Genomic DNA, 25,347 nt, shown 5'->3' on the forward strand with positions numbered 1-25,347 from the left:
TGGACCTTTCAGAGATGACAATGCAGGGAGAAGGAGGAAAGATGATGATGACGATGATGATCAAATCAATAGACTGATTGATTATATCAATCAATCAGTCTATTATATCAATCAGTCTTCACTGCATTATATTACGAGCCTCACCAAGTTGTGGGTCAAAGCCTCATCTCCAAATGTGCTTTTCTGTAAAATGCTGCATTTAATAGGAAGATTCATTTGATCATTTCTAATTTCTGCTTAAATATTTCTGATTTGCTAAAACAACAACAAAACCCAATCACGATTCTTGGTTTGTTTTTAATAACCAACTGTGATCAACTCTTGTAAAGATTCTGATGATGCTATTCCCATACCACGTGGCATTCCATACAGAGAAGAACAATAGAGGATCCACAGCTTCGACTGCCCAAAAGACCACCGAGAAAATATACTATGGTTCAATAATTTATTGGCTTTTCCTGTACCGAAGCTCTCTAAAAACTCACTGGAAGGGTCGGCTATGGCTAGCAGGCATGTTGTGCCACTCATGCTGTTTCCCAGTGTGACACTGAGGGCCAAACTAAACAGGACAATCCTATCTAGGTCGATGGTCGCCTCCAAGCCTGGGGGCGACCGCCTATCCAGTGCAGGGCGGGAGGAGTGGTGAGGAGCGGATCTCCTCCCTGCTCCCCCTGCCCTGCTTTCACAGCTGTCTAGCCGCAAGACCTCGGAACGTGGGAAGTGGCGGCCGGACGACACATAGGATGTGTCGTACCAGCACTTATGACCTCCCCACCCCGGCCTGCCCCCGGGAACACCCTGTTTTCGCCACTCTGCGCTGCTCTTCAGAGTGCGGGGCCGATCAGTGCTGCTTACGAGGCGGCGCGGGACAGGGTGGGGGTAAGTTCCCGGGAACCAACCTATCCTATGGCCATCCAGCCACTGACTAGCGGCCATAGGATTGCGCCCTACATGTCCCATTGAATCAAAATGTGCAGGTTTTTAAAAATGCAAATACCACCAGCTGGAGTAGGTGGGTTATTAAGTATTAGGGCTGCAGCAGGTGTGGAGGCGGGCATTTAACCCTTTCCTTTCTTCCTGATGCTGTCCTGAAGAAAAATCCTCCTGTGAAGCTGGTATTTGCTGGCTGTGTGGGTGTGGAATCTCCCATTGGCATAAAAGGGAATTCCCCACCACAGCAAGTACTAGCTTTGGAAGAAGGATTTCCCTCAGAACTACACAGCTATATGCACATTCCTGAATGCCCGTTTAGAGGAGGGAAAATCACTTCTGGTGGGGAACATCAGGAATGAGCAGTGGTGTAGTGGAGCCGGGGCTCACAGGGCGTAACACCGGCGCTTTTTGATTAGCCGGGACATGGACGTCCTCTGCCAGCCCCCTCAGAACTCCGTTTGCTCTGAGCTTAGCTGCAATCCTCACAGTACATGGGGAGGTGGAATTAATTTCCTCAGCAACACTATATAGCTGTGAGCGATCTCTGCTGTAATGCAAGGCATTTGGGGATGGCCTATTCTTCCATTGGCCCAGTAGCGTTATACAAGACCTGCTCTGGATAGATATGAAAACTACTGGAAGTGGTTTGTTGATATTGACCAACCCAGCTGCCTGACTGCTGGCACTGTCCTTGGGGGTGTGACTATGGGTACTGTTATGATGAGCGCCTGCACTTCAGAATTTGCCACTATACCACTGGGAATGAAGTAGCAGTGGGGGAGAGAGGGATGCTTAATTCTTCCCTTGCCCACAGTCTCCCTATTCCATATCACTTCCCCTAAATAGCTATTATCCCATGGGCTATTTAAAATGAGTTCCTGCATTTATAATGCCAAAGTGAGGGGGCAACTATTTGGTGACAGTGATTTGGAGAGGGTAAAAGCAGGCAGGAAAGGGGTTAACTGCCCCTCCCCTGCTCCTGTTCCACTCTGGACTGCCTCCACCAGAAAGTGATTTTCCTCACTGAAATGGGCTGTAGGCTATTGTTAGCACACATTTGCATATAATGTGCTTTAGCCCAATACTACCATTACATTTTATTGATGACTGCATTTTATTGTTTTGGTTTTTATTACTGTTGTTGTTCTTTTATTTTTATTCTGTGATATGGTTTTTATTGTAAATTGCCTTGAGCACCCATTGAGTGAAGGGGGCGATTCTGAAAAAACATCAAATAAATAAATAAAGCTCACAAAAAGCAAAGGCGGCCATGTTGGCCGTAAGTGAAAGTCCAAAATCCATATTAGTGTAATACCCTGAGTAGGCCAACCAAAAAATGTGCAAATGTTGGCACAATTTTTGTGGTCTTTTGGTTGGCCTAATCAAGTCATTACGCTAATATGGATGAAGGGTTCGGGTTAGTATGGATGAAGGGGAAGGGCAGTGGCTCAGTGGTCGAGCAGGTCCCAGGTTCGATCTCCAGCTCCTCCTGGCAGGGCTGGAAAAACTCCTGCCTGAACCCCTGGAGAGCCATTGCGACCAGTCACTGTCAACAATACTGGGCTAAATGGTCCAATGATCTGACTCAGGATAAGGCAGGCAGCTTCCCATCTGATCTTGGATAAATCATACTGGGTTTCCTGACACCACCATAGAGTGGGACAGTGTGCTTTAGTGGACAGAGTACTGTACTAGGACCAGAGGGAAGACCTCAAAGCTCATTGGATTTAGACATTCACTCCCTTTCAGACTAACCTACCCACAGGTTAACTGTGAGGATCAAAGAGGATATCTCCACTCTCTACACAAGGGGTGGCCCTCCAAATGTTGTTGGACTACATCTCCCACCATCCCTCACCATTGGGCATGCTGGCTGGGGCTGATTGGAGTTAAGAACATAAGAACATGAGAAGAGCCATGCTGGATCAGACCAAGGGTCCATCGAGTCCAGCCTTCTGTTCACACAATGGCCAACCAGCTGTCGACCAGGAACCCACAAGCAGGGCATGAGCACAACAGCACTCTCCCATCCATATTCCCCAGCAACGGGTGTACATAGGCTCACTGCCTCTGGTACTGGAGGCAGCACACAGCCATCAAGACTAGTAGCCACTGATAGCCTTTTCCTCCAGGTATTTGTCCAACCCCCTTTTAAAGCCACCCACATGTAACAACCTCTGGAGGGACACACATTCTCCACCCCTGCTGTACACCCTCCAAAGCCCCTGGAGGAAGGTGGGATGCACATGTGAATGCAGTGAACCTTAAGGCTGGTGCTTCTGTCCAATGGAGACACCACGACAGCCTGCTGGCGCCCAGGAGCCAATGTGAGACACAGAAATGAGAAGATGACTAGGGAAGGGGAGAGATCCGCACAAGGGTTGCATGAGCCCCTGGATGGTCCTGCTGTTTCAGCCTGATTGGTGTTCTGCAAATACTACAGCTACCTCTTTATAAAGGCCAGATAGATGCCAATATAATATATTATTTGATTAGGGAAACTGGCACAAGGGCTCCCCCTGCAGGGAAAGCAGTGCCAGTGCAGATTGTCCCAGCAGTGCCAGGGAAAAGAAATATTCGAACATGGTTATACGGGTGTTTATTTCCGTGCTGACACACATGACCGGAGGGAGAGAGCAATACCTGAGCTGCTTCTACCAAATCCATATTTCTACATAAAAAAGACATATCTGTTTGCATTAGCACACATTTACCAAAATGCACCAGGGGCGATGCCAAAAGCAGCCTGAACTTCATATACGCCCTCTGTTCTCAGCAAGCTATGCGAACAGGTTAACACTGATACAGAGGATCTCCATCTGCATGTATCGCATTTCTCACCTGCGGAGCAATGGCTTTCGGAGCTGGCGGGGCTGGCCTGCTTGGCGGGGTTCGTCTTGGAAGAACCTTGACCTCGGCTTGATGCCCTAGAATGGGAGGTCTCCTTGTGTAGTTGGCAGGAAGTGCGGGTGGAGCCTGTACGTGGATTTTGAGCTCAGGAGCTGGCTGGCAATAAAGCACTCCAGGTTTTGGAGGGATAGTCGGTACGCCAAGAACCTACGTGCAAATCACACAAATAGCAGGTGATGTTTTTGAAACATTGAAATTTGAAAAATTTGAAATTGCTGTGTTTGCATTGCCCAGGTTTCTTCCTTAGAGACTTCAAATGACCAAATAGGGATGCTGACGATATATTCATGTCCTGGCTGCACAATCTCAATTTTATTACCATATACGTTCCCCACCCCCACCTCTGGGCACTCCTTGTCTTTATGGCTCCATAAAGCCCTTGGGGTGGCTTGCATAAAAAATATAAACAATGTGAATTCATTGTTTCAAACAATTATATTAAAATTTTAAAATCCATAAAATAACGCTGGACTGAGTATTTGCCTGCAAACATTTGCAGTGAGAAAATGGTGCTTTGGAGAATCCCAAATGGTCCACTGAACAATTTCATTCATCCTGTGTCCTTAAAATGTAAGAAGAGAAGCAGCCCTATAGCTAAGACATTTCTTTGGATCACATGTTTTATAATGGTACGGAATGACCAGTGTGGATCAATGTTGAACATAAGAACAGCCCTGCTGGATCAGACCAAGGGTCCATCCAGTCGAGCACTTTGCTCACACAGTGGACAACCAGCTGCCTGTGGGAAACCACCAAGTAGGACATGAGCGCAACAGCACCCTCCCGCCCATGTTCCCCAGCAACTGGTGTACATAGGCTCACTGCCTCTGGTACTGGAAGTAGCACATAGCCATCAGGACTAGTAGCCATTGATAGCCTTCTCCTCCAGGAATTTGTCTAATCCCCTTTTAGAGCCATCCAAACTGATGGCCATCACTACGTCTTGCGGTAGCGAATTCCACAGTTTAACTATGCGCTGTGTGAAGAAGCCCTTCCTTTTATCTGTCCTGAATCTCCCACCAATCAGCTTCATAGGATGACCCCGGGTTCTAGTATTTTGAGAGAGTGAGAAAAATGTCTCCCTATCCACATTCTCCACACCAGGCATAATTTTGTAAATTGGGTTAATCAGAGCTAACAATATGGAGAAGATCGGACATTATTCCACTCTGGAGGTGCAAGCTGTTTCAAGTACCTTTTGAAGTTCCTGTGGGGTTTTCAGCTTGAAGGCTGGGTTGGCATGGCCATTGGCAACATTCAGAACAGGAGGAGGGGAGCTGCGTCAAAACAACAAAAGGAAACAAGAATGACAAACCACGCTTGTGATTGCAGCTGCTTCTCAATGTATATGTTTAATGATTCCCTATACAAGCTGAAGCAGTCCAAACCAGACTAGAATCAGAAAGGGATGTATCAGGCCTGTGAAAGATATTTTCAAGAGGCCAGTGTAATGGCTGACTGTGCTGCAATAATTCAGGTTCATTTATGGGCACAGAGGACTCTTGATACATCTAGACTAAATTTTCCAGCAGGAGGTCTCTGTATGGTACGTACTGACTGGGTGAAATGAATAGTCAAGGGGGAAAGTAACTGGGATTTTTGCACAAGATAAAGGAATTAGTTACACTTGCTTCCCTTTTCAATACCTAAATGTTTGTAGTTACAGAAATCTGTTTGTTGGTATATGTATCCTGCTCTTACATCCAGAGCTTTTTTAGACGAGGCTGTTTAAGCCACTGTTCTACTTCTAGTTTCATTGCAGAATTCAGTTCAGAGCTCTGTGTAAAGTTACTTCCCTTTCCTGCCTTTCTGAATTTTCTGCTACATAACCTCTAGGTGGTGCTGTGGTATAGCAGAATAGTACAACTACTGGTGTGGACTTGAACTTTGTTTTGCAATGCCCCAAACACGGGATTTTCCCCCTCCAATTCCTGCCTCCCATGAAATTTCTCTTAGAAAACAAAAGCACAACTGGAGGGTTACAATGTCATCTAAAGCACCTGTGAGGAACTGTGAGCAAGAAATGGTGAACACACAATAAAAACCTGGCCTAGAAAAGCTCCCAGTCCCAGGCCTATTGAGCTTCAGAAATGGAAATACATCAGCTACCATCACGCTCTAAATATTCACCTGAACTGCTGGGTTTTCTTTGGCGTGATGATAGTCTGCTTTAGTGGCACACGCCTGGCTCTCCATTTATAGCAGCAAACAGCAGCTGCAAATGCAATCAAAAGCAAGATGGAAACCAAGACTCCTGCTATGATTGGAACAGGACCTGGCAAGGAGAAGAGCAAAAGCAACAAGGTTACTGGAGCCCCCCTTTCCCATAATATTTCCTTACCTATGGTGACCAGACACAAAAAATCAGAGGACAGGACTGCTGTATTTTTAATAGTTGAGAGGAAGAGAAATTTTCAGCAAAGGCTGGCTGCTTGTTATATCATGTCACAACTCTGCATAGGTGAGGAAAACATCTGCTGAATTTCCTCTTCTGTTCAGCTTTGCTGGTATAGATGCTCTTGTTCTCCATCTGGTCACCCTAATTCCCTGCACTAATGACCTTCATCCATTTAATTTTCCTAAATTTCCACAAATAACATGAGTCACACCCACTTTCTGGAAGCATGGGACCACTGTCCAGGCTTCCGCCATTCCCCGGTTTGTTGCAAAATGGAGGTGCCCATCCACTGAAACAATGGCAGTTCTGGTTGTTGTTGCAAACCTGTAGAGAGAACAATCAAGGCATTTAACACCAGTGTTTCCTAGTTACCAGAAACACAATGAACATTCTACGACACAGAGGCTTTGATCAGTAAGAAGCATTTGCATCTTCTACCAGCATCTGTTGGAGCTCAACCCTCCGAAAAATCTAGATCTATATGAAGAAAGTTCCCCATCTCATTAGCACTCATACCAACCAGCCTCCCCAAGAAATGCAGTGTTTGAACATTCTTGTCATTTCTGTTGTCCACGTTCCAAAGGATATATTTCCACCCCTCAAAAGTCTCTTGGGGTATATGTACATTCCTCAAGTGGGACCAAGATAACTCCCCACTATTTTTAACCTCCCAGCTGAGATTCTCTCTAACATTGTCTAGCCACAACACATGGGGATAGCTTCTTCTCAAATGTGGCACCACAGCTTAAGAAAAGCCAGGCCATCCAACATTTGGTATTCAAGATCTACATCACACTCAATAGTCTTTCCTTCTATGCCTAACAAATCCCTAATAGCTTCAATTCAACATTAATTTAGATTGGGAAGGGAACTCCAATTAAGTCTTGCCTGAAGGGCATCAACTCTGACATGACAGGTTCCTCAACATCCAACCGTCTCTAACAGATCAGTTGACTATGTCCAGTAGAAGATCTGCTAATTTGTGGATGTTATTATAAAACATAGTCTGATAGGTTTAGGGCAATAAAACCTAAATTAACTGTACTCTATGTTTCGTTTCTCCCTTGTCTTTAATCCATCTTCTCTCATCACAAAGTATGAAAAGTATTCATGTCAAAACATGTATGGCCCTAACAGGGCAATCCAAAATGGGGTTGGTGGTGACAGGGGAACTAAGTGGCAGATATGCTACCTCATCCAAAGTTCTGCCAGCTTATGCTGGTCTCTGCAGAACAGGGTGTGGGGTGGGGATTTTTTTTTTAAAAAAAAGCTTAGTGGTGTGTTTTTGTTTTTGAAAAAATCCCTCCAGTTGGATACAACAGAGGGATGGAAAATTCCTATGCCAGCTCCATGCTAGCACAGATGAGGGATCCAATCCTGGGGCCCTTCAGGAAAATGGAGGAGCTTTCAGACTGGTAGATCTAAAGCCGCCTTCCCCTCTACCACCACCAGCACCACCCTGCCCTCAGAATGCACCATTTCAGGACCTGCCATTGGCTACCATCCATCGGAACATCACTGGTAGTACAGTTACACCTGCAGAACTGCAGGCATAATGGGGGCCTCCACAGCAGTGGAGCCTCTGCCCACCTGGAGTTCCTCTCTACCGGTGGAGGCCAAATCCTAACCGCCTAATCCTAACCCCCTATAGCAAGCTAGATCTGGGTGTTAGGACTGCTCTGTTATCCCTATGGGTTTACTTTAAGAGGACTGACACACAGATTTCATCTGTACACCGCCCTGAGATCTTAATGATATAGGGTGGGATACAAATGTTTTATATAAACAAACAAACAAACAAGAAAACACCTTTGTATCTTCCACCTGTTATCTATGTCATATGTTATCTTTGATAATACAGGATAGAAAATAGGAGAGGGAAGGCCTTTTGAAGCCTGTTGTATATTTTGGGCAATGTAGGCTTGACATTAACCCTTCAACAAACCAAATTAAGCAAGAACTGATTTTTAAGTGTTACGTTGGAAACCTCGTCCCAAAGTAGATGCAATTGAACTGGAAGCTATTCTAAGGCTGAGCATTTTTCTGACGGGGTATAATCTCTCTTTTTGCATTAACTGTTTCTTGTTTCCAGTTCATTTATACTTCCCGAATAGATCTCTCTCTCTCTCTCTCTCTCTCTCTCTCTCTCTCTCTCTCTCACACACACACACACACACACACACACACACACACACCAGTGTCTGATTAAGAAGCCAGAAACCAAGACACCTACTCCATGGCCATTGCACTTCTTCCCACAGTCTCCAGTATCAAAGAAGGAAGTGTTCCGACAGTGCCCCTCAAAGCAAACCTGTAGGAGAAAGATATGCGTTAATGATAACAGAGGAGGAGGAGGAGGAGGAGGAGGAGGAGGAGGAGGAGAAGAAGAAGAAGAAGAAAGGCAGGTAGGCAGGCAGACTAAATATGATGCGATTGGGGTACAAGAAACGCCTGGGCTGAGGGATCATCAGAGCTGCATCAGCATTGCCTGAGAAGCCTGAACATCCACTGTGAACTCCAGCACCACCCCCACCCCCGACAACATTGCTGTTATGGAGCTGCCCAGGCCAGCAGAATGAGAACCAACATAAGTCAGTAAGTGCTGGAAGAAGAGCAGGAACTCATCATTCTTCCAGGGTTTCCTGTTTTTGCTGGCATGAGGCTGAACAAGAATTCGGCAGCCTTCACAGTTCTGTGGTGATGCACCCAACTTCTGATATGGGGGTGAGGGGGAGAGAAATATATAACCAGCCTCAAGCCTGGCAGCACTGCCTTGTACTGAGTATGGCAGCACAGCTCTTGACCAGAGAGAGCATCATACTAGGGGCCAGGACATCCGCTCTCACACTGAGCTGCTTTCCAGCAGCACAGCCCTCTTGTTCAGTCTGATGAGAGTTCCAGTGGTTTTCTGATGCTCAAAGATGTACAGAACCTTCGAGAAGGGCTTGAGAACTTTGGAAACAAGCACGCTGAGCTCTCTTCCAAGTGCGAATGTGGGTGGGATGGGAGACTGCAGGAGGCAAACTGTGCTTACATGACTGTCACCGCACTTCGTCCCTGCCATCACAAGGCCTGGGTCTAACATATCCCCTTCATCTTCTTCGTTTCGGTATACATGGGTCCCGCGACAGTGGATCTGCCTTCCATCTAATGTGATAGTTGTGTCAATTGCAACAGCATTGGACTCCAAGGGCTTGGAAGCAGAACTCTGGCACTGTATCTTGCCACACTTCGCATCTCTGCAAAGAGAAGTGGGGGACACATTCATCTGAACATTCTGGTTAAACTTTCAGTGTTCCTCACATCAAATGAGCTGTCATTTACGTCCTACAATATGAGGAGATTCAGAGGGCTTACTGAGGATGTCCTAGGTGATCAGGAGCTGACAGCCATAATTCACACTTATTAGCCTCAAGACTAGATTACGATGCTGTGCTCTATGTCAGGATGCCCACATGTAAGATTCATCTTATGAAGTTCATCCTGATGGGGGTAGGTTTCCAGAAGCACATTAAGGGCTGGATGTGCCCAATCTCGTCTGAACTCGGCAGCTAAGCAGGGTCAGCCCTGGTTAGTACTTGGATGGGGACTGCCTGGGAATCAGGCTTCCTGCACTGAGCAGGGGGGTGGACTGGATGGTCTTGCAGGCCCCTTCCAACCCTAGGATTCTATGATTCTACAAAGAAGGGATGGGGAACATGTGGCCCTTCACAGTTTATTGGACTGCAACTCCCATCAGCCCTACCCAGCAAAGCCAAGGGCAAAGGATGCTGGGAGTTTCAGCCTAACAACACCTGTTCTCCATCCTTGATATATGTGCTCCAACACTGCCAGTGACTTCCCATTGCTTTCTGGGAATAATCCCAGGTGCTGATGTTGATGTGTATATAGCCCTTATTGGTGCAGGCCCTTTGTATCTCAGAGACTAAGGATGTACTTGCAGGTGAGCACCCTTGGGATTGCAGTCAGGTCAAACTGAGTGTGACTTGAAGTGTGTTCTTCTAGTCCATGCTTCGAATGGGCCACATCTTCCTTTTCAAAAAGGAAAAGGGGGGTCCCGATCCAGATCAGGGGTGGATTTAACCCTCTCCACTTGTGCTATTTTCCCACTGAAAACCATGAACCAAAGCTGCTATTTGCCCCATTGTTAAAAAAAAAGTTACCTAGAAGCTTCCGGGGGAGACTTTCAGCAGGAAAACAGTGTAGGAAGAAAGGGTTAACCCTCTTCCCTCTGCTGCATTCCTGATCTGGACCAAGGGCCCTTCTGGCTGTTTTTGTTTATTTTTTTTAAAGAAAAGGGTGTGGCCAATCCTCAGCAAAGGATTTTAAAATGTGCTTAAAATCATGTCTAGTTTGACCCTCAGCTGCAACTAAAGGGTGTGATTCATTAGCTTCCCCCCAGTCCTTTCTTGGGATCACCCTAGAATAAGTCACTGATTAGTGTTATGCTTTCAGGCTTCCTTGTTGGAAAGTGTATTTCTCAGAGTTTCTCCTGAGTAAACCCACAAGCCTGCTGTCTCCTCCTCAGTAGCAGATCTGCTGCAACCCATCATCAGGTGCTGGCTGGGGAGGGGCTCTGCTCCAAGGAGCAAATCTGCTCATGAGTAGGCACTCCCACTTGCCATTTCACATAGCAGCAGGAGCGCTTACTCACACACCATTATTCTGCTGTTCTTCTCAGGTATGAACCGCACAGCCACAAAGAGCAGCAGAGGGATATTCTGAGACTAGGAGCAATGACTGATTTCTCCTTCCCAGACCAGGTGAACATGCCCTAAAAAAATTTGATATGTTATTTTGTTACTACATTTATATCCCCGCCTTTTGCCCTCTTGCAAAGAACCCAAGGTGGCTTACGTGATTTATTCCTCTCCATTTTATTCTCACAACAACCCTGTGAGGCAGATTAGGCTGAGAATCAGGCCCCGAGTGAGCTTCACAGCCAAGTGGGGACTAGAACCCGGATCTCCCGAGTCCCAGTCCAACATTCTAACCACTACGCAATGTATCAGATAGCTATTTCATTTATACAGCACAACAAAATTGCTGAGGAATCAACATTAATCGGTAGCCAGTCACAATATAGATTAAAATTTGTAACCAGTCACAACGTAGACTTGATTAATTTTTCAGCCTTTCACTTGTGAGAACACAGAACTATCCCATCCCACACAGAATAGCTGGTCTGCTTTCTACCTTGTGTTGCACTTCTTGTAACTGCCATTGATATCCTTCCCACAGTTCCCATAGGAATCTCCAGCAGCATTAACCCTCTCAAAACAGAGGTCAGGCGCTGGCCTCGCACCTGTATGGAAGAGATTCATGTGACTGATATCTGTGGAAGATGATAGCTTACCCAAATCTGTCATCCCCCCCCCTGCTTTCATCAATGGCACTGGATGTGAGCCCAGCACTATCTTTTTCAGGTGAGAAGGGCAACAACAAAAAGTTCTCTCACTGGAGACTAAACCACCCAAGTCATCCATATCACCAGGGCCACCCCATGACATTTTTCTGCCTGAGGCAAAGGATAAGATGGAGCCCCCACCACCACTCCCATTCCACATACAGGAGGTTACTGGACTGGCAAGGAAACATCATGGAGAGAGCAATCCGGGGGAGGGGGACGACCACCTCTGAACTCGGTGGCGACCACCCATCCACTGCAGAGCGGGAGGAGTGGTGGTGAGCACATCTCCTCCGCGCTCCAGCCACCCTGCTGTCATGGCTAGACAACCAATTTTGGCTGTCTAGCCATGGGGCCTCAGAATGGAGGCCGGATGACACATAGGAAGTGTCGTACTGGCACTTCCGACCCCCCCGCCCTACTCCCAGGAATGCCCCATTTTCCCCACTCTGTGCTGCTCTTCCGAGCGCACAGTGCAGGGCTGATCAGCACTGCCTATGAGGCAGTGTGAGAGGGGGTGGAGAGCACTTCTCCAGGAACCGACCTCAGAGTGTGAGCTCCGAGATCGGTTCCCAGGAACTAACCAACCCTATAGCTGTCTAGCTGCTGACTAGTGGCCATAGGATTGTGCCCTAAGTGAATTTTACTTCAACACTAGCAACAGAATACCATCCTCCACCATACCTGAGACAGTAGTCTACTTTAGGTGGGCCAAGTAAGGCTGTGTGACACACATAGTTCTGTCTTCTGACAGGAGGCCAGGGGGTCAGGAACAACAATCTGCTGCCAGAGGCAGTTGCCTCACTCTACCTAATGGCTGGTTCTGAATATCACTCTTCCTGTGACACAGCCTGGCATGAGAGTTAGTGAGCTGATGCACACAGCAGAACTGAAAAATATACATGATGTGGGCCGCATGCTGCTTACCGAACAACTCATCTTGGCATAGAAATTTTTGATAAAATCACAAGAATGTCATACTACTTTTTAAAAAAGGAGTTCTAGCCTTCATGGTTGTGAAGATAAACTCAAGAGTGATTCCTCACTCTGAAAACATTCGGGACAAGATGAAAAGGAGAAAAAAAAAAACCAGCCAGATTATATTGTAATTTAAATTTTAAAGGCAATTTCATAATGTTTAGAATCCCCTGGCTTGGGATTCGATATTGGATACCTTGGATAGAAATGCACCAATCAAGCAGAGTCGAGTGGAACGATTTCTCTCATTCAGACTACCAAAATGAGGGTAATAGATGCAGTAGGTGAGCACATGCAACAGAACACTGGGCCTTTAACTCTGAGTGTAGTAGATGAAATTTCAGCAGATGCCATTTTTCTCTGTTCTATAGCATAGTGATATGACAAGCTGCACTTTGTAAAATTCCCTCTTCTGCTCAGCTATTTAAAGCACACAAGCAGACAAGCTCCATCAAATCAGATCACAGTCGCCTCAGTGGATAGAGAGTCAAGTCCATGTCCCAACTTATTCCTTCCCCTGCTCCTACATCATGAAACAGCTACAGCCTCCACAAGCTCAGTACGGGAACAACATACTCCCTTCATTCCCCTAGAGCTCTCGACCTAGCCTGCCGCCCCCAATTTGGTTACATTTCCTTCTCAGAGAAAAACCCTCCTTACCATATCCCCAGAGCTGCAAGCACTGCTGTTCGTATGTCAGGCACATTCCACTGTAACAATATGCTCTCCCATTGGCACATGGAGTGCCATCCAGTTGGTAGAAGTTTGCCGGGCAGAATGGTGATTTGCCTGTGCAATATTCTGGCAGGTCACATGGTTTAGCTTGTTCCCGGCAAAGAATTCCTGGTAAAATCAGCTAAAGAATTAAAACAATTCAATAAATAATCAATTAATAACAAACAAACAAAACAAATAAATGAAGGGGTTATTTCTGGGTGAAACACAGATGAACACATCTTATTATTTATAATCAATATAGTAATAATTAATTAATTAATGCAAACAGCTTTCTCAGCATGGAACTCAAGTGTGCACATCCGGTGACCAACAGGTTTATGTTTTGGCCTCAGCACCATTTTTTCCTGGTTCGTGCATCTTTCTCCTTCCTAGAGTCTCCCAGCCAATAAGCGATTGTGTAATGATCAGGATGACATTTTAGTGACACATCGCCAATCAGATTTGACTATGTGACACCATCATTGAGGGCAAAAAAGCCAACTCCAATGCTTCCTGGATTGGTCACATGATTGATTCCAATCAACGGGATCCTCAGCACCACACAATCTTCATGGGCAAACCTTTACCTTCATTCAACAAAGCATCACGAAAACGGAAATAACTTTTCACCATTGCCAAAAATGTGTTCCCTTTTTGTCTCAGCTCTACCTGGATGAGTCAATCTCCCATCTCTCTTTGTCAAGATCTTCCCCTTTTAAGTTGTTTAACTTAAAGCGACGTCTCCCCTGAACCGCTCTCTAAACCACTCTAGGTGCTCTTCCCGTGATACTCCACCCTCACTACTCAATATCCATGACCTGACTTCTTCCACGCGAGGGCTCATAACTCCATGGCAGAAGAGCTCATAGTCTGTATTGTAAAAAGGTCCCGTGTTCAATGGTAGTTTAGAAGATCTCACTCAGACACTAGGGCTGGTAAAAGTGTCTGCCTGAGATACTGAAGAGCTTCCTCAACAAACCCGAGTATCAGTAGTATTTCTACATTTATACAGTGCCTGGCATGTACGACTGGTACTGCATAAATCTTCACTAGTACTTTCCAAGTCCCTGGCTCCAGAATCACAGCCAGCACCCTGTCCATTCACCAAGCTGCTGGCTACCAGCAGGCCCACCGGATGCTGACCCTTAGCACCTCCCTTGCTGAATTCAGCACAGTGGCAGGAAGGAAAAGCATTTGTGCTCACAAAATCACAAGGAAGCCTATATGTATGTAAAATGCAAGAGCGCAACTGATTCTTCCCATCGCTCAGGATTCTTACCATCACTGCTCAACACTGCTGTGTCTGTTGGTGCCACGCCTGTACCCAGCCAGCTGTATGCAGCTGCTGCAATGTGGATTAAGACGTTGCATGCCAAATACAGGCTGGCAGTAGCGTGCAAATTGCAGAATCCCTCGTGTAAAGTGGCTGCGCGTGACCAGTTGGCCACAAACGTAGGACCAACACGCACAGCAATTTTAAGCAGCCAGTGGACCCCTTGTTATCCTGAGAAATGGCCCTCAGGGAGGAGCATGGAAGGAGTTAACATACCAAGACTATTTTAACGACATGTTCCTAGGAAAGCTGAGATGTAAAGTGAGACTTGGACATCCCTTGCCTGTATATATAACCACCCGGTCGGTGTAGTTTGATCAGTCAGTCAGTTGGTAAAGGAATTCAAGTGTGCAGTAGAAACCAGAACAGAAAGCTATGAGTCAAGATGCAAGACAGTTCAAGCCCCCTGGAGAACTCCTTCTGCATTGCCAAGCACATGTTTTGTCTTTCCACATATTAAGGCACAGCACACAAAAACAGACGCTAATAAACTGGTAATACAATCAAGCAGGGAGGCTCAACTCCAACCCCAGCAAGGCCCAGTTGCTGCCTTTGAAAGACAAGCAGTTGCTAACTCCCTTCACAGGGTGGCACCAGCATAAGCCCAAACAGCTGGTGTGTGTATGCTGCGGGGGGGGGGGGGGGCTCCCCAAAGATACAGAAGAGGGCAAAAAAAGGTGGCTCTTTCATAGTCTTGCCAAAGCATACAAACACCTGAATATTTCAATCAGTCACAAAACAGGTGGTCACAGTAGGTGTTTCAAGCAAAAACTGGCCACATAAGAGCAAAATGTAAATGTGGCATCGTCAGCTGTGAATGGGGCCTGCATCTTTAGCCAGCCAGGTTGCCCTGGAGTAAATGCTCCAACTTGACTACTTTTTATACTGCAGTTTCCAAAAAGAAGTGTGGATCAGCTCGCACACCCACAAAATCTAACATCCAAATGGGTCCCAGACTGAATGAGGTCATCTGTCCCCACCCTCTACTTCTCATTTATTGTCCTTTCTTTTCTTGCGTCAAAGAGAGAGGAACCAAGTCGCCCCACCTTGCATAGGTGACAGCATGTCCCATGAGCGCACTCAGCACCAGGCTTCAGAGAGCAATTAGCGGCATTGCAGCAAGGATTATTACATTCCTGAGAGAGAGATGGAAGAAACAAGACACATGCTGTGTTTACAGGGCAGATGTTCGGAGTCTAAAAACACCGGAAAGCATTTGGCTGTTGTTCAGGATGGGCTGTAAGATTCTTGCTGCACATGTTCTCGATCTTCCGCCCAAGCATAACAAAGAATCTGGAACACACCCCAAGCATACTCTCTAGTCACCATATCACTGCCACTGCAATGTTCTTGTGGGCTGCCACAGTGATCGAACTGCACCGATTGTCAAAAAAACTGGAATCACCGTACTATTTTCAGGCCTGAGTTTCTCATACAGCAGGACCTGCAACTGTATGTTAGGAGAACGGCAAGTACCCGATCACTGTGGATCTATGTTGGATGTTCCATTTCTTTTCCTTTTAGGTTGCGATGGCCTGTGGCTATATGCAATGCAGTTTGTATGTATGAGAACTGTGAATCCAAAATCCACGCTTCTACCTGCTCTTGTAGTGCAGGGGTGTTGAACCTCTTTCAGCCTGAGAGCCAAATTCCATTTTGGAGAAGCTCTCGGGGGCCGCAATCCACTGCTGGAGAGGCCGCAGGCAAAGGGGGCCGGGCAAAATCCCAAAAGTCCCAGAATATTTTAGCTTGAAGCTCCTGCTGCCAGTAACGAAGACTTAGTTGTCAGTTACTTAGCTGTCCAAAACAGGGCAGCAAGACTGTTAACAGAGACTGGCCAACAAGATCACATCACACAAGTACTTTTCCAGCTGCATTGGCTGGCAGTCCATTTCCAGGACCGATTCAAAGTGCTGGTTAACATTCAAGGCCCTAAATGGCTTGGGGCCAGGTTATCTGAACGATTGCCTCCTCCCAGACCCATATGTGCCTGCCCAGACCCTACGATCATCCTCAGCGGTCCTTCTCCAGGAGCCCCTGCCAAAGGAAGTGGGGCAGGTGGCTACCAAGAAGAGGGCCTTTTCTGCTGTGGCACCCAGCTATGGAATGAGCTCCCTAGAGAGGTTTGCCTGGCACCTACATTGTACACCTTCCGGCTCCAGGAGAAGACCTTTTTTTCTCCCAGTATTTTAGCATTTTAGCTTCCTAGTCTTTTAGCTCTGGTGTTTTAAATCTGTATTTTAAATCTCTGCATTGCTGCTGGGTTTTATTCTGGTTGTACTCTTATATTGTGGTTTTAAGCTGTCATATTTTATACTGTTTTATGCTGAGCTCTGTGGTTTTAATTCTGTGAACTGCCCAGAGAGCTTTGGCTATTGGGCAGTATAGAAATGAAATGAAATAATAAATAAAATTAGGAGAGGTATTTCACCCTTTTAGAATGGGGGCGGGGGGACTGCGCATAAGCTGGGAAACATCCAAATGATCAGTGGTTGGGGGCAAGGAGTGAGCCTAGGGAAGGGAGCAGGGCATTCTGGGGAGCCTTGGGAGCCCTGAAGGGCCAGCTTTGCCCCATGGGCCTGAGGTTCTGCACCCCTGTTTTAGGGGAATCAGAAGAACACCAAGAAATCTGAACAGTGGTGGGAAAGGACAAGACCAGCCCCAGAGAGAGCAGAGCCCTGGAGAGATCATTCATGTTCTGTCATTCTTATATAAGAACCTATGATATTCTATAGTAAATTGAAAATTAGGACACTCAATACAGGGTGGAGACTTCTGGAGTGCTAGCCTGAGAAGGGAATGAACAATCCACATCCATTTTCAAAGGCTGATAGTTCTGTGGAGAGGGACCATGGAGCTCAGAGGGACAGCACCTGCTTTGCAAGCAGAAGGTCCCAGGTTCAATCCCCGGCATCTCCAGTTAACAGAATCAAGGAACAGGTGATGAGAAGATCCTCCACCTGAGACCCTGCACCAGTCAGCATAGACTAGCCTTCCTCAAACTGACCCTCTCCAGATGTGTTGGACTACACCTCCCATCATTCCCAACCAGCATGAAGTCGTAGTCCAACACATCTGGAAGACATCAGGTTGGGGAAGGCTGGCATGGATGGTCCTGGACTAGATGGACAAATATTCTGACCTGGTGTAAGACAACTTCCTATGTTCTGGTGTCTCTTGTTCTCTTCTAACATATAGTTCATTCCGTTTCAAATGGGTACCTTAGCCACAGGACTAGAAAACTTAAAATCTGGCTGAATCACACCCCCTTATGCAAACCGACATGCCTTAACCTCAACAGCCTTGGGTGGGATGAATTTTGACTAAGGGCGCAATCCTATGCATGTTTAGACAGAAAAAAGTCCTATAACTCCCAGAATGCTGGGAGTCATAGGACTTTTTTCTGTCTAGACACACATAGGATTGTGCCCTAAAGGAGTATCAAAGAGCTTTAGTTTCCTATAAAGGAATAATTAAAGAAATAGCAAAATAAACACTAAGGGGGGGGACTTTTTAAGCAGGGTCCAGAAATACAATCTAAAGACCCCAGAGCAGATCCTACATAGTTCCATTTTCTCACTCTCTGCCTACAGTGCAACCTATACTTTAGTTTTTAATTCCAGCAAAAGCTGTAGTTCACAGATAGGAGAAGGTCTTACTAGCAATCCCTTTGACCATGACATTTATGGAACGAACTAAACAAGAGTTACCTCTACTTCCCCACAGTCACACTCTTCCCCTTCTTCCAGGTAACCATTTCCACATCTCTGTCCCCCATATAAGGTCTCCGTATCTGGCATATTGTAAAGACACATCCCTCCACCAGACTGCAAGTACCGGTCCAGCTCTTTCCTATTGCACCTGTTGAAAACCCGGGGAAATGGGTCCCTGTAAACAAACAGGGGCAGAAGGATACGTTATTTGAATGGATCATCGAGTGACATATTACAGCGACTAGGGATGCTTAAGGATAGTTCCAGCTCCAGGTTTTTAAGGGCCCCTGGGCAAGATGCCCTCAATGGTGCACCAGCAAGTTGCAGTGTTGAAGAGAAGGAGCAACTCTGGGAGGCTCTTGCCAGTGGGCCCCTGCTGGGGTGTGGGCCCTCAGCAGGTGCTCAACCATGCCTACCCTTGATGCTTAAGGATTTCATTCAGTCTGCATTCTGAAGCAGACTGATCTGATCTGCACTTCCCAGAATGAAATATAGATCAAAAGCAGTCAGCCTTCAGATTCCGCACATCTTAAAATATTGGGATGCAGCGCTCAGCTCAAAAAAATATACCAAAGGTAGGGCTGCATCTAGATTTGGGCACCCCTCAGAGAAGATTTGGAGCACGCACGGTGGGCTACAGGGGGAAGAAGAGGACTTGGAAGTCCTGTTCTGCAAGCGGTATCCTGGCAGAACAACGGATTGGATCCATCCCACTAAAATGTATTCTTTATGATTAAAAAAAAAATTTAGAAATGCATACTTTGAGAGAACATGCACTGAGAAATGCACATTTTGCGAGAAAAAGCATTCAAAAAGATATACTTATAAATAATTAAAAATACACATCCAAATATACAATTTATGAATATATAATATATTTAAATATCAATTTTCATGTGAATTTTTTAAAATCTTCTTCTTAATGAAGAAATGGGATGGAACAGAATTATAAATGAACACACGTGAAACTGAAACAGACAAGAAAAAGAGTGGTCCGTCCATCCATAACAGTGATCCCAGAGAATATTCTGGTACAAAAACCTGCCAAACAACAATGCTTTTTTTCTTAAGGATGTTGATCCTTTCAACACAAGGCATTATTTGTGCGCTCATGATTCCTCACTCACAGTAGTTTGTGAGTGCTTTACGCGACATTGTCATGCTCCAGGGCCTCTCCAGTGCTTTGCAACTATTATAGAGGGGGGTTTTCTAACAAGGGAAAGTCTGGTATTTCTGTGAATGGCGGCGTGAAACCCTGGTGCAGTTGCACAATTCTGCTGTACCACAGTGCCACTTAGTGGTTGTGTAATGCAACATACAGAAAGGTAGAGAAAGAAAACCCCTGGGGGAAAAAAACATGTGTAATGGAACCGATCTTAATCCCACAAAGGATCTGGAAGCAGAAGCCTCGGTAAAGTGGCGGGTTAAAAGCCTCATGTAGAAAAGCCCATCATTAGTATGTTGAGTAAAAAGTGGGTCCACTAGGACTGTAATTTTTTGTAGTTGTTAAAGTTGGAATCCATCTTGTGTTGAATACCCTAGCTTTGTTTAATTTTAGTCGTGAGTTTCAAATACTAGACTGTATGAACACTCCAGACCTTTTGCTCATGGACCAAGCTATAATTCTAATAGCATCTCTTTCCTCAACTCAGACTTAAATTAAGGAAAACACAACGACGGAGCTCAGTGTTTAGTATATTCTAGTGAACAACGTGAGGAGCCAACTCACCCTGTTGCAGCAGCCATGATGCATCCTCCATCTTTAGGGCTGGCAGTGCAGCAGCCCGCTGAATCGTGGCTCATGCCAAAATTATGTCCCATCTCGTGGGCCATGGTAGCAGCAACTCCAATGGCATTTTCAGAGTGGTCCTGTTCAGGCATAGAATCGAGGGTGAGAGTCAGCAGATCATGCAGGAATGGAAATGTATGCCATCTAGCTCAGGAGTTGGGCTTATCAATCAGAATGGCCAACACGATGATGTAGTATAATTAATTAATTAATTAAATTTTTGTACCACCCATTATCCAAACCTCTCTGGGTAGTTCATAAGACAACACTTAAAACCATAAAATACAATAACAGTAAAACATAATATAACAACCCGTAAGTTTAAAACACAATAAAACCAAAGTAGTAACCAAGATAAAAGCCAGCAGTGGTGTAAAGATCTAAAAAAGCCGTAATGCAATATTTTAAATGGAAGGGTTAAAATGCCTGGGAAAATAAAAAAAAGGTCTTCCCCTGGTGCCCAAAAGACCACAACATAGGTGCCAGGGACGCCTCTCTGGGAAGCTCATTCCACAAGAGGGGTGTCACCACCGAAAAGGCTCTCTACTTAGTAGCCACCCACCTCACCTAATTTGGCAGGGTACCTAGAGAAGGGCCTCTGAGGATGATCTTATGGACTGGGCAGGTATATATGGAAAGAGATGATCCTTCAGATGCACATGTGAATGTTGCGCTCTGTCTTCTGCAGACATTGGTAACCACCATGGACTACCTGTCCTCTCCCCAACTGTACAATGTCCCCAGAGAGAGCTATCATCAGATTAAATGTTCTAAACCTACAGTCTAATCCTATGCATGTTTACTCAGAAGTAAGTTCCACTGTGTTCAATGGGGCTTACACCCTTACATAAAATGGCAGCTCTAGTCTATCAACCTGGGAAACCCATAATGATCACAGGAGTTTGGCATATGGTCCCATGCCATCTAAATGTGACTTCAAGTTCCAAGCGAGCTTCTTCATGGTCTATAACAAGTACTGGTTGAAGCAGGTGGACAATGGGAGCTGATCCATTCTCACAATGCTTTTGTGGGCTTAGAAGCAATTTGGGACAGTGACTCCACCTTCATGTGGCAAATGCTATAGATTTGGTTGCTACTGCATTTTCTTCCTCATCAAAATTTTGTCTTTAGGATGATTTTTTTTAAATCACAAAGGTATGTAATTCCATGTTTTAGGGGCCATGTTCTATTAAAAACATAAGAGCCATTTTGCTGGATCATACCCATAGTTCATGGCTGGCTGGGGGATGCTGGGCGTTGTAGGACTTTTTGCCATCTAAACATGTATAGGGTCGCACCCTTAGTCTTGCATCCTGTTCCTGACAGTGGCCAGCCAGATGCTTCTGGGAGGAACCCCACAAGCAGGCCATGAAGACCATAGCCCTTCCCTACTGTTTGTCCTCCCAACAAATAGTATTCAGAGGCATACTGCCTCTGAACATGGAGGCTCTATTTAGCTCTCATAGCAAGTAGCTGCCAATAGACCGGTCTTCCACAAATTTACTTAATCACCCTTTTCAAGGCCATAGATGCCAGTGGCCATCATTGTGTCTTGTGGCAGCAAATTCCATGCCTTACTTCCATGTTGCACAGAGTAGCGCTTTCTTTTGGATATCCTGAACGTACTGCCAACTAATTTGTGTATCTAACAGCTACATCTATTACTCCTTTTTAAATGTGTGTCCAACAGCATTCTCTTCCCCCATTTTCTACTCTAGAGTAAGTGCAGGGCCCCTGTTCTGGATTGGGGCCCTGACACAGCAGGGTAGAGGGGCTTTCGAGATCTGGATTGGCCCCACTGCGCCTCTTTAGATGACACAGCCGCTAGACACACGCTTAAATTAATGTCTGTTTTGGCCTTCCGAGTTCTACCGATTGTAGCTGCAGCACACGCAAAGCACCACCCCTTTTCATTTCAGTGGAAGATGTTGAGCACAACAACTTCCTAGCAAGTTACGTTCCTGTATTAGAATAACTTACCATATTTACTCCTCCAGACTGATAGACAGAACACATGGCCATTAAAGGGGCCAGGCCAATAGTAGTACCATGGAAGGACATCCCACTGAAATATATTTGGAGAGAGAATGCAATTGCAGATAAGACTAAAATTACCAAATGCCGAATGTTAAGGGATTCACAGAAACCAGAGCCTTTTGTGACCATCTGTGCCAGGGGTAGGGAACCTCAGGTGGGGGGACCACATCCGGACCTCTGGGAATCCACAGAAGGCCATGCACTGCTCTTTATTGAAAGTGACAGAAGTTGTAATGGTCTTTACAGTTTTGACACCTACATAAAGTACCTGTCCAGTGGAAGAAAACTCACAGGGGACAGATATCGATATATAACTGGAGCATTAATGCGTCATCTGAATTCACCCAAAGTCAGATAAATAGGGTAAATGAATAGCTTCTGCTCAGTTTCCGACCCTGTGCCTTCTCTCTGTTAAATGTACTGAGAGACACACGCGATGACCGATCCTTTAGGAACCAGATATTCAAAATAATAATGATAATGTACAGATGCTTGTGGAAAACATACATCTCAGCAAATCAAGTGGAATGCGTCATCAATATGTCGAGTAACTGTGAATGATATATGAAGTGGAAGTGTGGTATATAAAATTAGAATATTCCCCAAACAAACACGTAGCATCAAGTACAGATGCATTTCTACATGTGCCTGGATTCATGAACATTTGCTAAAAAATGCACTTCCTGGTTTTGAGTCATAACTGCAGCTGATTCTACCGAGACAATCAAAGTGTCATGAGTAGCGACACCTTCACAAAGAATAATATCAGGTCACATCTTGCAAACATGGAGAAAGGGGGAAATGTTTTTCTTATAAAAGCAACTTACGTGATCAGCTGAGCATTGTCATGCTTTTTATACAATAGCAGTTTGCGCCTCCAAGAAAGAAAAGACCACAGGGTTGAATGGGGGTTCTCAGAGATATCACACTTATTGTGGTCGTTCCAGACCTCAAGTCCGACCAGAGCAACCCGTATGTTCAGGGATTTGTAAAACTGAGAGGTTGAGGAAAAGAAGAGCTGAAGTTAATCAACTGGCTCTGATTCTACCTATTTCTATCTCTAATATGAACTCAATTGTAGGAAGAATGTGTTGCGCCACTTTCCTCCGTGTCCAGTGGCCCTAGGAAGGAAAGTGACACAACCATGTAGCAAAATGCTGACGTTCTATAACCCTGTTTTAATTGAGTTCTTCGTGTCTCTTAGAGACAAACTATGCATTACATGTAAACGTCTGTAATTGCTCCGTGTCAGTTCTTATTTGGAACAGCAGCTTGGGTGGCTGAGCATGGTGACATGAGGCAGAGGAACAGAGTGGAGATGAGTGCTTAGGGTAGGATCCAACTGCACGCCACCACTAGCACTAATGATGTTGCACTAGCATAAACCAACACATTGCTGGGGCAATGGGGAAAAGAGGTGATTGCCACCAGCCTCCCACTCCTTTGCTTCCAGTGTTCTCCCAGTGGCTTTTCCCCATGCAACAGGTTTGTCCTCTGAAACACCTAGAAACCCACAGGGAGAGAGTGGCATGAGGGTGGGGGTGGGAAGATTTGGAATTATGGGAGGAGAAAAGCTTAGGCACTTCTCCTCCAACCTGCTTTTCTCTAGGAAAAAAAGTAGGCATCTGCACATAACATGCAATTAGGTCCTCAGCTTTTCCTTTTTGAAGGATGCCAGTTTTCTTGTAAAACTTACATAGCTGGTCTCACCTTATCTACATAATTGGCAGCCTCCACTAACTTATTCTTGGTTGCTTGAAGATCGTAATTATGCTTCTGAAACTGAAAGGGGAAAGAAAAGCAATTCAGAACCACTCTGCAAAAGATCATGGCTGCGGAGTGTATTCCTGCGGGATTCTGTTCTGGCTCCCTTGTGATGCTGCCCCCAGGGAGTTGCCTATTGTTACGGGCCAACTCACAGGACTTGAAACATACATTTCAGTTTATCCCATGAACATAAGTAAGTCAACGTTTTGGTTTAATAAGGACACCTAACAAATCTTTTCCCTTAGCCTCTGCTCCCCCAGTTCATGCTTAAATGAAATATTGTATTATTCAATCATAAAGCAGAATAAATACAACTTGATACAGTTTTATTGAATGTATCTTTATATTGTATGATTTTGTTATACTGATTACTTCTGTTTGTATGATTTTGTTATATTGGCTATGGGTTTTTGTTCTTTTCTTGTGTGTCCATCATTTCAAGTCTTCCTTGGTGGTGGGAAGCGACACAAAAATCTAATGAATGAATGAAATGAAAATTGAATGAATTATTCAGTGTAATCACATGCATATTTTTCTTGATCTGCTGATGTTATTGTTTCATGATCCCAATTTTCTGAATGGTAGGTCAAATCATTGTTGTTTTTAATACAGAACACTAACAATCTAAGGGATCGTCGTAATAATTTCTTTATTTACAAATGGACAAATTGAGCAGGCATTATGGGGGTGCCACAGCAAGCAGACAGGCAGAAACTGCTTATACCGCAACATCTGAACAGCACCACAAATTCCAAAAACACCTTTTAGCACAGCAGATCCTAGCTTGTGTCTTCTCAAAGCCCCACAATGGATTATCCCCCACAAAGGGGGCCATCTCCCCATTCTACATTACACAACACAGTTGGAACATTATTCTGAAGATGGAATCTGGACGTTTTTGGCAGAGGTTATTTGGATTGTCTTGGTGCGCACAGCATGTTTTATAGACACCAATGTTTTTAATCCCTCTCCCTCAGGCTCATCTGGTTCTGTCACCTCATACTAGCCTCATGATAAGTCACGTTGTCCAGATGTTTGCATAGCAACCTCAGTAATGTCCTGTGCTGGCCATAATTCATGACTATTGCAAGTGCCGATGTAGCTTCTGCTTTGCAGCCTCTGCAAAGGAAACACTGCAAAAAATGTGTGCGCCATGCCTATCTTTTAAAGAAGGGGTGCAGAACCCCAGGGACCAAATCCAGCCCTCTGTGTTTCCCAAGTTCTTTCCCCCAACCACCAATTGTGTGGTGGTTAACTGGCTTTTGCATGTTTTCCCTTCATTCTAAAAGGTTGAAATGCAGAAAGAACTTGAAGCTACAATATGCTGGTGGTTTTTGTATTTTTGGTCCTGCCCATTTTGTCTTT

At 45.3% G+C, this 25,347-nt stretch overlaps 1 protein-coding gene across 3 annotated transcripts in view; it reads right to left on the reverse strand.

The window, feature by feature from the left end:
* ADAM19 (ADAM metallopeptidase domain 19) overlaps window positions 1-25,347 on the reverse strand; it is an 89,621-nt gene that overhangs the window by 7,166 nt on the left and 57,108 nt on the right. For all 3 annotated transcript variants that reach the window (XM_084839256.1, XM_084839257.1, XM_084839258.1), the window contains exons 8-21: window positions 23,926-23,997; window positions 23,043-23,209; window positions 22,159-22,243; window positions 20,119-20,258; window positions 18,387-18,564; window positions 15,723-15,812; window positions 13,287-13,482; window positions 11,438-11,546; window positions 9,276-9,480; window positions 8,475-8,552; window positions 6,457-6,565; window positions 5,974-6,118; window positions 5,039-5,120; window positions 3,775-3,990 (exon numbers count right to left, since the gene is read on the reverse strand). In XM_084839256.1, the coding sequence (XP_084695382.1) occupies window positions 3,775-3,990; window positions 5,039-5,120; window positions 5,974-6,118; window positions 6,457-6,565; window positions 8,475-8,552; window positions 9,276-9,480; window positions 11,438-11,546; window positions 13,287-13,482; window positions 15,723-15,812; window positions 18,387-18,564; window positions 20,119-20,258; window positions 22,159-22,243; window positions 23,043-23,209; window positions 23,926-23,997 (1,872 nt within the window). The remainder of the gene's footprint in view (window positions 1-3,774; window positions 3,991-5,038; window positions 5,121-5,973; window positions 6,119-6,456; window positions 6,566-8,474; window positions 8,553-9,275; window positions 9,481-11,437; window positions 11,547-13,286; window positions 13,483-15,722; window positions 15,813-18,386; window positions 18,565-20,118; window positions 20,259-22,158; window positions 22,244-23,042; window positions 23,210-23,925; window positions 23,998-25,347) is intronic.

Source organism: Heloderma suspectum, chromosome 2, assembly GCF_057233095.1.
Source record: "Heloderma suspectum isolate Gila_16-S chromosome 2, 16-S_ref, whole genome shotgun sequence".
In the NCBI taxonomy this organism is placed as follows: domain Eukaryota; kingdom Metazoa; phylum Chordata; class Lepidosauria; order Squamata; family Helodermatidae; genus Heloderma; species Heloderma suspectum.